At 38.7% G+C, this 12417-nt stretch overlaps 1 protein-coding gene across 1 annotated transcript in view; it reads right to left on the bottom strand.

The window, feature by feature from the left end:
• The window catches only part of LOC104517066 (teneurin-2-like), a gene marked incomplete at its 5' end in the record, with an annotated part of 37623 nt that extends 29185 nt beyond the window's left edge, over window positions 1–8438 (bottom strand). Inside the window, 2 exons of the mRNA XM_010161615.1 lie at window positions 303–498; window positions 8233–8438. Coding sequence (XP_010159917.1) covers window positions 303–498; window positions 8233–8438 — 402 coding nt within the window. The remainder of the gene's footprint in view (window positions 1–302; window positions 499–8232) is intronic.
• Between the last annotated feature and the right edge of the window lie 3979 nt (window positions 8439–12417).

Raw genomic sequence — 12417 nt, 5'->3', positions numbered from 1 at the left:
GGGTTGGAACTGGATGGTCTTTAAGGTCCCTTCCAACCCAAACCATTCTGTGATTCTATGAATCTTGGTTTCCAGAACTAAACTCAAGATCTGTGGGAATGCTTAAGTCTTAAAACAGAAATCGGCAATTTAAAATCAACACTCCATTATGGACCTTTTGACAGAGTAGTGTTGAATTAAAAAAAATGCAGAACATAAGGATAAACAGGCTGAATACTGAACGCTGCAAGAAAATATTATGACTTTAAGTAAGGAAAGGTATAAACAGAGAGGAAAAATGTTGACCTTGTGAAGATACCTACCCAAAATAACTGTACTGAAAGAGACCACTTCTTTGTCCTTGCCATCATTGTAAAATGCCAGGTGCCACAAACCCACATCCAAGTACTGAACAAACACAGCCTCATTCTGAACAAGGGTCTGAATACTCCGTCGTTCCCGTGGGGACTCCACCACACTCCATTTCTCTTTCCCATCCAAGCGTTCCATGAAATCATACTGCAGGGTGAAAAAACAGGAGGGGAAAAAAAAAAAAAGAACACAAACAAACAAACCCCCAAACAAACCTGAATACAGAATGATATTTCAGCTCAAAATCTGACACTATGTTTTCTTTACTACCTTGTCATAAAATGATATTTCTGAAAGATACGTCAATGTGAAACTAATGTTTACTAATTAACCATGGAACACACAGAGATTCTGTGACTCTTCTCCTTTCTTAAACAGTGATATAGAATTCTGCATCTTTGATCTGCATAGGTAATCAACAAATGTACAAATGGTGTTTCTTGACAGGCTGGGTTTTGAGGAAGAAGTTGAAATCAATGATTTGGCCCATCAAATTTTAGGTTCCTACACAGCTTTCGAAGCTGGAAACCTTAAACCCAGGAGAGAGACATCCCTTTCTAAGCAATCGCCTACAGTAAATTCTTGCTGCAAGAGGAACAGAAGTCTTAGACATATAATTGAAGGTGAAAACAAACAGGAACAGCACAAACAGGAAATGTGTTTGTCTAATGTTAGCTAACTCAGCATCTGAGAGAAATACATGGTACAAGTTTTACATTACAGAGTAGGACTTGCTTACCTGAGTTTGTATGTGGAACAATCAGGAGCAAGTAGGACACAAAAACCAGAGGGAGCATGGAAAGGAATAACACAAATCAAGTGGCTGAAGGAATTGAACTCATATTAAGGAAAACTGAGAATTTCTGGTTGGATGGTTTCCAAGTAAGGTAGAACATTACATTAATCTTTGGAAAAGGGATCAAACAGAGCAAGTGATTATTTAGAGTATAAGAGGGATGGCACCATTAATGGCATGAAACTAAAACAAGAAAGAAAGAAATTTAAGATGAATGTCAGATAAGCTTCCCATCTATTAAGCTCAGTAATAGCCTCCCAGTGGAGATGCCACTGCATCACACAATTAAACAGGACTGGAAGAAATATTGGTTAATCTGCAACAGGGAATATCTCTGCATAACAAAGCAGCTGGGCTAGCTGTCCTAATAGGCTTTCCCCCCCCTCCCCCCCGTCTTTAATGTCTGTGGTACTGGAGCTCTCAAGCTGATGCTATGCTCAGCTTAGCTCCCCTAGTCCCTATCTAAGGGAAGCCCTTAAGAAACAACAAAACCAATATATCTAATCTTTTGATAGTTGTATAACAAGTCCCCTGTGAAAACACATCTTGTTTTAGACACATTTATCTATGTAGGCGTAGATAGAGATAGATAGACATGTCTAAAGAAAGATGTGTATGTTCAATACAGCACAGTAACAATATGTGCTTGCTTACCAGTAGTTTCACTGCATTTCCCTCCGTTATCGCTAGCACATACAGCCTGTGCTTGCGACAGCTCTGAGAAAACATACACCTTCACTTGCTCTCCGTTTGAATGGAAAACTGTAATCTAAACAGACCAAACAGCCAGAGAGGGCTGTCTGGTATGCTGTATTCCACTCATTAACAGGGAGTCCTAGCAGATAATACACAGTAAACAAAAGAATAATGAAGAGTCGCTCTTCTAGTAGAACAGACAGACAGATGGGCAGATTTAACACTTTAGTGCCATATCTATCTAAACTGGGGTATAAAAGCTGACCTTTCTATTTGAAATTTTGCAACAATTATAGACGAGCAGTGTAGGGTCCTTGATACACTTAGCCTTAGGACCCAGGGCAAAGTATGGCAGTACTGTTACGTTCCTGTCACAGGGGTGAAACTGTGATACCAACATGCAGCCATCGTAGGGTAGGAATTTGAGCCCTGATAATGTTGAAAGCTATCATCACAGTAAGCGCATTATCCACTCTTTTTTTTTTAGAGTGGAAGAAGTGGAATAAAAAGTTTCACCAAACTGTTAATATCAGATTGCCATCTGCTTGAGCCTTTTTTCACACAGGATTTTTTGAAGGAGAAGGTAAATCAGGTAAATTAGTACATTTAAGCCCCTGCATACCAGAGGTGTAGAGAATTCCGGCATGTCAGTAACTTTCAGAGGTGCCAAACACATAGCTCTATCTCTTAAATCAATGACATTTGGAAATATTGCTAAAACCTATTGTCTAACAGTCAGAGGTTAAGGACAGACTCATCACCTCCTTGGGAAATGTTATTGCTCGGGCAACATCTTGGGAAAAAGAAATCTTGCTCTTCAGAACAATTGTTCACAAAGGGTCAACTAAGGAAGTAGCAATAAAAGCTGACATTTCTCACTGGCAACATGCTGTTTGTCTCTGCTTGTGCTGGCAGGTTCCTCTGCCTCCCCTCTGTTTGATGCTGATTCTACCTCATATAGTAGAGAAGGCTCAGCAGTTGGCAAGATCGAAGGGGAAGAGTATTCAGGCTGAAACTGCTTGAAGCAGTTTTAGCTGCAGAATCCCTTTTCACAAGGATGGGGTGTGACCTAGGGAGAGCAGGTCCCTTGGCACAACTTCCCATAAGGCTTCAATTTCGACTTTGGTAAAGTTAAGACTGGCATTGCCCCTTTTTAATCAAACTATGAAGAACTATCACATGCTCAGGCAAAAGCAAAATGCCTAAACCTGAATGTCTTTATAAATGGTGAAGTATCGGTGCATACTGATACGGAATATAACAATACATTTTTATCCCTCTTTGGATTCCTCAGGACCAAGGAAGAAAGAAGGAAATGATCTATCTGCAGATGGTTCCCTGGGGGTTACAAATCTTAATGTATCAGCAAGCACTAGGTATATGTACCCCAAAATCTAAAATCCCTGACTGGACGGTCACCGAGACAGTATTGTGAACCCATAACCAGATTCTTCACATGGTTGGTTGAATCACCACTTCACTTCTTGAGGCCCAGTTGATCTTCCGATTTACCACACTTGCGTGATTAATTACTTTTATATAACGATGTGCTGAAGATATCACTCCTGCTTTAAAGCTACTTATTGACAAATATGCAGAGATTAAAAGACGCATCTAGGAAAAGAATGAAAGTACTTCCATGATCATTAAGAAGCAACTGTGGAATTTTTAATTTAACACACACAACTGCTAAGGGAAAGACAACTAAATCACCTGAAACAGGGAATGCATCTGTCAAACCAAAGTAAACCTCTGAAGTAATTTGGAAGTTTCACTGACTTTTTTTGGGTTTTTTTAATGATCATTTATGTCTCAGGGCTTCATACCAAAAGTCACAGAAAACGGGCTAAAACTGCTCAGAAACAAAACACACGAGAACTCTCAAATGCCTACATCTTCAGAGTTCAGTTTTGCAGGGGGGACTGCTTACTGTGATTAAAGCTCCAGAAGCAAGGGACTTGCCAGCCTACTTCTCTAAACAAATTCCAAATTCACATTCTCAGTGAGTTTGTTTGTTTTGACTACACAGCATACCAAAACTACTGCCTACTTTTATTTACAAACCTAAATCTCATACCAAGTTCTTTCTGGGCAATTTGTTTTTATAATTTCTTCACTCAGTGCTTTCTATCCTCCCATACATTTTATTCATAGGCTAATAAGGACTATTTTTTTCCTAGTAACCATGAGGAGTCAGCAAAACAGTTTTGGAGTTTTACATGCACAGTAATGACTAGACTGCACAATGCCATCCATATAGCACAGATGGACTGAGCCCAGTTGCATACAGGAAGGGAACTAGTTGTGAAAGCACAGTGAAGCAAAAAGAGCTTGCAGAGATCAAAACTGAAAATGCAGAGAGCCTGCATAATCTTTGTATTTTTCTTAGATCTGAAAATATTTGCATAGATCTACAAAATCCCTAACAGTATTTGGAATCCAAAAGAAGGATTTCTGAGAGCTCTTGGCTTAATAATGGATGCATATTCAAATGGGGGGGGGAAGGAATAAACATGTTTGGTGTTGCGGCTAGCATTCGTCTTTATGCCAAAGCCCTGTAAGACCCAAGCAGCCAAGAAAACATATGTCAGGGAAACTTGTTTGCAAAGTACTTAAAAATTTGTTCTTCATAAAATCCAGTTGGTAATTATTCATTAAAATACACCCATGAAACATCTGATACCCGCAGTGACAGCCAACCCATTTGTTTCAGCATCTGAATGTGACACAACATCACCAGTCCAGTGCCGTGCAGCAGTCAGTAATAACAGCCCGGTTCCCATCAGGTAACGTTAAGGTGGTCAGAGCACCTAAATGTATTTGAGCACTCGCTAAAAAACAAGGTAACACTGAAGCTCCCCAGCTATTCTTGTCAAATAAAACCATTTCCTGCTCTAAATGAAAACGGTTTTCATTTTGACATGAAAGATTTCTAAGTATAACACACTTTGCTGGAAACGAAAACAATACAACTCCATGCACTGCCTTCTCCAGACATTACAGTGATGCTTCTGTAAGGTTACCTTATTTCATGCGTCATTTGGAATGTTCTACCAAGGTGTAGTAACACCATAATTGCTGTAATCTCTGTAGAGTCGCTTCATGCATTATTTGACATTTACTGTTCATTTTCTATACATTATCAATTTTATTAATATGACTTCTACTAATTTCCTATTGATCGTTCGAGCCTGCAGTATGTATTTTGTTATTTCTATGTAGTACTACACAGGTTGCAAGAATTTTGCCTGAAAGCAATGCATTCCTGTTTCTAGTCTGCTTGCCACTCAAAACTGCATTTTTACCTCTCCTCTAGAGCTCCACTCCCTATGCACATGGCACAAAAGGCTCCTTCTAGACAAGTTTACAGCTACAGTTTGACTGACTAAACCAGGCATTTGGAATATTTGCTAAACAGTAATGCTGAGAAGGTTAAATCTCAGCAGGGCTCTCAGACAGGAACCGCATCTTGTTGTCTCAGGTTAATCATGTACCTAATTTGCTGATTATTGACTCGCTCCCACAAAGGATTTTACTTGGCTTGACATATCAGCACTGATCAGTGATGAACTGTCAAGTGTAGTTGTTCACTGCTTTACAGCTCATGTCCCTAACCTGCAAAAACAAGGATTTTAAATTTCAATTTTAAAATATCATCTGGTGTCAGCTCCAGACTATTTTCATTAATACAAACCCATTCTGCTCCTTTCTGTCAGAACAAGGCTTCTTTTCACTGTCTCAGGTCTGTAACAGCTTGCCTTTCTTTCTCTAAAATTATTTCTCTTGGTAGCAGCCTGGCTGAATTTTGATTGCTGGGTAAAAATGCCAAGCAATCTTCTGCTGTACCACCCTGTTGACAAGCACCAGGACCCTACATGAATATGGGAAAGTATTTCTGCAGATTAGGCTGGTGGATTTTATTAACTCCAGTTATGGAAGAGGGTTGGAATTGCTTCCTCTGAAGACTGGAAAACAGGTTCTCTGAGGAGAATCCAGCTCAGTGGGAAACACAGTTGGTATTTCTCATTATCTAATTTAACAGAAAGGTCAGAAAATTTATATCCTATCCACGTAAGGTAGAGAGAGAGAAAGAAGAGAAACTTTGCGTGATCATAGCTTTCTCAGATAAGAACATCATGACAAAACCTAGAGCAAACACATTTGATCACAGTGCAATAGAAATTAAAGTTCAGCTTGAATTAAAAAAAAGTATTTGGTACTACCAGTTACATCCAGGTGGATTTCATGTAAAAAATACAGGCATATCTCCATCGTGTCTTAGACAATTATAAATAACTTGTATTTATAGCAAACCTTGATGATTGCTCAGGAGCTTTGGTTGCCCTAAGCCATTTTCACTTCATGGTTTATATTTTGGTTTGTTTTCCTCAACTAAATTGCTGCTTTTTTCATACTGAAGCATTAGAGCCAAAATCAAAACATTCCTAAGAAAGGATCCTGCCCTGGAAGATATTCTCTCTGGGTATCTTCTGCATTGCATGGAAGTCTGGCAATGGCTGAAAAGTAGTCAACAGCCCTCTACAATTTCTCTAATTGATCTATTCTTTGTACAGAACTATGCTAACCTCTAGCTATATGGAAACCTGCCCACTTGCCATCCCCTCCTCGGGTTGTGAACTGCTGGTCCTTACTTCTTACCAGTCGCATATATCCATTCCCTAACTCACAGAACATTTTAAAACAGCATACTAGAGGAAGTTGATGGAGTTTGGATAGTCAAAGCTCCTTGTCCACCAATTCTTGGATGTAAAGGTCATAAACACATGAAAACCTCTTTTCTCCTTTCCTCCCAACTGTTTAAAGGTTTTGGTTCTCAATTCAGACTACAGGGAATAGTAAACATCAAGGAACAAGAGGCAGTGCAGGACAATTCTATAAATTTGCCTCACATTGGGAAGCGGATCCGAAATTCAGTTGATGTAAGTGTAGTTTTCCCCAGAAAATTAACTGATTCACTGTTTGTACCATGAGTTTGTGCATGCACATGGACTCAGTTCACTTAGGGTTAATAGCTCCTTGCAGGCAATATGTAGCAACTCAATTATGTTAAAGCCTCTGGGCTTTCAGCTTAAATCATGCATTTTAACCATTTATGTAACTGCAGTCTGCTTTGCCAAATGAAAAAAGAAACACCAACCAAACCCCCCAAAAAACGTAGTAGCAGTTCTTTGCAAATCAGGGCAAGTCATCTCGAAATGTTAAATGGGGCTTTCACAAAAGGGATCATGGAGTTCTACATTTGCTTTTTGGAAATCATATACTAAAGAAAGGATGTTAAGTTTAGGTAGTAATTTCAGAATGAACTGATTTTTAGCAGCAAGGATATGCATGAAGGAAGGGGTCCTTTCCAAAAGCTGGTGGCTATTTCTGCTTCCCTTGCTCTCTAAAGGATGAAGGGTTTTTCCTTTTAGTGTGTGTAACTGCAAATATATTATTTTTCATTACAGTTCTAATATAAGTAAATGGGAATCCTTCGATTCACATTAATGAGTTTTCAATATAATAAAAAATTTCTCTTTAACAGAAAATTTGGCTATATCTTCTCACAGTAAAGAAATCAAAGCACCCACTGCACAACCCAGAAGAAAAAGATACTTAAGGTTGACCTCACTAACTTCAAAATGGTCTTTACTTATAACCTCTAAGTAAAGGCTACATATAAGCAAAGTACTTCATGCTCACTGTAAAAATGCCGTGTTACTAAGTCTTCATCTCTGAGGCTTGTTAGAAATCAAGAACTGGGTTTCCCAACTGCAAGACTTGTCCCATGTCTGAGTCAGGTATTATACCCAAATACTGTGCTTGCAGGAAACGTAGTACAATTAAAGGTCTCAACACATGGCCACTGCATTACGTTCGCTAGTATGGCTGGGTAGCAGTGATGCCAAAGTCTGTTGCATATCCCAGAAATGCCATTCCAACAGCCTGTAGAGATTAAAACTTCTATGAAGACAGAAAATTATATGTTAACACATCTAGCTGTGCATGCAACAGTGCTTTGATATTGTGAGCTTGACCATCATTGCTCATCATTTCTGACTGGTGTATAACTGAATAGGTTGATCCCAACAGGTGCCAAGATTTTGTCAGAGATTTAAAAACTTGAGTGCCAAACTGCAAGTTATTTTAAAAATCTGAATGACAAGAAAAACATCATTGATTACTACTTTTATTGGTGTACTGTTGAGGTACGCAGTAACCTAGAAATCTTAATACCAGGGTGTTCAGCCAACTATCACAAGTTAAACAATTCCCAGGATTGAGAATCCTTCAATTTGAGCTCCATAAACTCCAACTGAAATCTTAAATAGATGCTCTAAACTTTCGCATTTTGACATTTAAAGCCAGCAAATACATTGATAAAGTACCTGGGCATGTGATGGTGGGAGTCCTCTTCTTATATAAACACCAAAAAGGGCATCCTTGCCTAAGGATATGTTGAACTTCAGGAACTGTGGCTGGCTGACATGGATCTGAGAGCGCCAGAAAACTCCTGGGGGCACTTCTTGCGTGACCCTGCGGCCAACTTCTGTTTCTCCACTATCTATGCTGCTATTCCTAGTGACCCATGGTCCTGTAAAGTAAAAGCAAATATAAATCAAATGAGATAACTGCTTTTAATACAGGCATGTTTATTCATTCAAGACGAACACCTGTGGCAATGCCACCTTTTAGATCAAATTGTATCTTTCCTTGCTTATTCTGATGCAATTTGCCTGCTGATTCATCAGTACGTAAGAACTTGTCCCCTGTATTTGAATTAAGAAGGTTATGAACCTTTTTCTGTGGAGCACCTACAATCTAATCCCTCCAACCCTTTAATTCTATGATTGCTCTTTACTGATCAAATATAGGAACAACAGAGAGGCAACTAAGCACATACAAATGTCCCTGTACTCTTTCCAGCTGCATCTTGTATGCAACCGGGGTATAAAAAAAATCATCAGAAAGGTGAACTGAAGAGGTAACTTCAGTCTAAATGCACTGATGTCAAAATTTCATTAGCATTATTTTTTATAGGAAAGTATTCCAATAAACTCCAGGTCATAGACAAGAGAGTTGACAGAGGAAAGGAAATGCACAGAAAAGGATTTAGAGGACAGTGCCTGTACGCTGACATTTGTCCCCTCCCTCTTGAAAGAAAGTGAGTACGACTCAATGTGCTGCCTTTTAAGTTCTCTCTGCCAGAAGCAGTGACTACCTACAAGTCTTTCTCCCTCGTGCTGTGGCTAGTTAAAATCCACCATTTGATGGTTCTTCAGCATGCATTATTGAAGACAAGATACAAGACCTTTCTGGTTGAGTGCTCTGTCTTCCAGCCCATGAAATAGTCAACCTTTAAAACATGGTGCAAATCCCTTCTGTTCTCAGCTGAACAGGACAGTTCTGAGGCTACACATATTTTAAACATGGAGCGAGTGAAGAGTTAGCAGTGCATTCAAGCCACAGTTTATAGCCATGTTGGATTGTGTGTTCCATATTCCCAAACAACATGGTGAGAAATCCACTTTAAAATTATTACAGCAGACACTACAAAGACCAGAAAACCACAGAAAATATGTTAACAATCACAGAAATTTAAAGGTATCATTAATCTATTAATACACACTGGATGGTAGTGGTACCTCTGATACAACCTGACAGTATTTGTTAAAAGCTCAGTATTTACCTCATGTTTCTTTCATGTGTAATACTATTTTCAATAAATGGCAAGGTACTTTTGAAATATACTCCAGCACCGTATGAATATAACAGGATGGCACAGAATGACATATAACTCCAGCAGGTAAGTACATAACAGCTTTTCTGTCTTGACTATCTTTAATTGAGAGAGCTGAAATAGCATGGTTTCAATTATAGATTCCAAATTATCTGTGTGAGCAGCACTTACACTTACACATAATGAAACAGATATTATGTTAGCAGTGTTTTGAAATGGTAAAAGAATGCTCTGAACACCAACTGCGATACAGTTTTTGGCAACTTGTTTGTTTTTTCATTTTCTATGTTAATGGCACTACAGTAACATCACAGCACTAAGGAAAAAAGAAAGCATAAGAAGCTGCAGAGACAGGCTGCAAAGAAACGAAAAATGGCTATGTCAAGCCTTTAGAGCCACCCAAGAACACAGACACATCGACCAGATTCAAACATGTAATGTTTCATAAAAACTACATGGCCTCATTTGTAATGGATTACTGCAAGAGAGCAGATCTCAAAGTTCCCACCTCAGTGAAGTCAGGCACCATCTCACTAAAATTTAAATTAGTCCTTACCCACCTGGACAGGAAAAACAGGTAGAAGTACATAAAATCACCTGCTGAATGCTAGACTGGAATTACTGACGGAGCTGAGAAGTCAGCCTAAGACTGAGGTCTCCTTTAACTCCTTTCAGTACTGCATTACACTTACTTCACAATTCCACATTATGGAAACAAATGATGAATTTTTTCAACATTCTTAAAAAGCATGCTGTACATTATTTCCTTGGAAGCAAACCGTGCATACTTAAATGAACATTCACTGTATCCAATCTGAGAAGACTCCTTGACACACTCTAAAGAACCCTGCTCTTCAGGATCCATGGTCAAACAGTCAAAGAAAAAGCTATTTCCAAGAAGTATTACAGTAGGCATTATTATTATGCTGAAAGCTGTATAAGTAATAAAGGTGGGAAGATTAATAGACCAGTGTCTCTTCCAGTGTTCTGACTCTGTCCACAGACTTACAGTCAGTAAATTATCTGCATTATATATTGTTTTTGAATGGGTTAGTTTCACGACAACAAACGACTAAAGCTGCTCCAGTCCATGGAAGCTAGTGGAAATCCTTGACATGAAGAACACTGAAGTCAGTAAGTGCAATCTACACCTGAAATCCACATGTAGAACTGATGGGAATCTGGAACTTAGATCTGTTTGAAATCGGAAGCCTCTCCCTCAAGTTGGAATCTGCTTCTCATCTAGTATTTAAGCAATACTTTATACTTTTTGCTGTAGTTCTAGAATTCAGTGGAGCAGCAGCAATGTACATTCCTAGATATAGCAGCACAAATCTAATATTCCAATAAGTCAAAAAATAAGCAGCTTAGAGTCACTTACCTCATGCCATAAATATATATATTGAACATATGCCTATATAAACACATATGTATCAGGGCTATTAAGTAGTGAAACAGCTACTAACACACATAAATAGCCTATGCCACACTGTAGGTTTTAGAAAAACTAATTCTTGTCAGAACACTTCAGGAAGAGACATAGTGTTAGAAGGCCCTCATGCATATCTGCTTTACAAACTACCGAGTTAGGTGTTTTTCACCTACATGCAATAGAAATTACACTAAACATTGCTTCAGCCACTGTATCTCACTTATGCAGTGCAGCAAGCTTACAGAGCATAAGAATGGCAAGGCCACCATAGTCTCTGTTAGAGATTACGGTTTCATTGGCTATTAAAGCCGAAACATCACCATCAATGCCTTCTGCTAATTACATTGCTTCCAAGTCTGCTGAGTATACATTCCCTAAAATGATAACATTGCAAATAAATTTAATTCTTATGGAGGCTCAAGTTTTAGTGTGGTTGAATTTAGCTTTAGCCTCCTCTGGTCTTGCAAAATTCTGTTTTCTGTTTCTATATGGGAAAGGGCATTTTTCAGGAGTCAAGAACCCTCAGATACATCAGTTGAGAAAAAGAGAATATTCCAGTCATCATGAGAACCAGAGTTACATTCACACTACTTCAGCATGCACCTCACAGGTAAACAAATGTATTAGATGTCAAACTTCAGCAACACAAAAGTTATTAGAAAAAGAGCATTCCTTTATATTTCTCATGAAAATTTTAAAGTTATTAAGTTGAAAAATTAGGTTAAAACTGCAGATGAAAGAATGGAATTTGTCGTTATCAATCAGCCTAGAGACATGACACAGGTTCCTAACACTGAAATGATTCAGTTCGATTTGGCATTATCTTTGGAAGCATCTCCCCATAGATGTTCTTTCCTCTACAACTAAATCATCTGGTTTCTAGTTGTCCCAACCACCTCTTCTGGAACATTTCAGTCTCTCAGGGACATCTACCTAGGAAGAGAACTGTGAGAGCTGTAGGAGCTCAACAGAGCAGGGGATTTTAAGAGCAGGTTAGATGAGCAACTATCACAAGTGATCAAGATATACTTAAACTACCGCAAAGAATGGAATGGACACATGACCCCTTATTTTCAAGTCTGTATTTCTGTTCTGTGGCATGCCTCTGCCTCTATCTCCAGCCCCTGCCACGTCTGTGAGAAACAGCTGCTGCCTCACCTCCAGCATGCTGAAAGGGATCCTTATTTTTGCTTTTAAGAATTTAATACATGAGATCCTGGTTTTATGGCTCCACATTACAATGCTGAAATAACAATATAGAAATGCTTCAAGTTTTGTATTTGCAACTTTAACTAACAACTTAAAAGTTTTAAGTCTAGCAAGCTACAAAGCGCTGAAGATTATGCATTTTTGAATCATACTCATAAATTCTTGTAGGTATGAGATACAAAACTAGTTGGT

Source organism: Eurypyga helias, unplaced genomic scaffold, assembly GCF_000690775.1.
Source record: "Eurypyga helias isolate BGI_N326 unplaced genomic scaffold, ASM69077v1 scaffold35880, whole genome shotgun sequence".
In the NCBI taxonomy this organism is placed as follows: Eukaryota; Metazoa; Chordata; class Aves; order Eurypygiformes; family Eurypygidae; genus Eurypyga; species Eurypyga helias.
The sequence above is the reverse complement of the archived record's forward strand: the minus strand, read 5'-3'. Positions and strand labels throughout refer to the sequence as shown.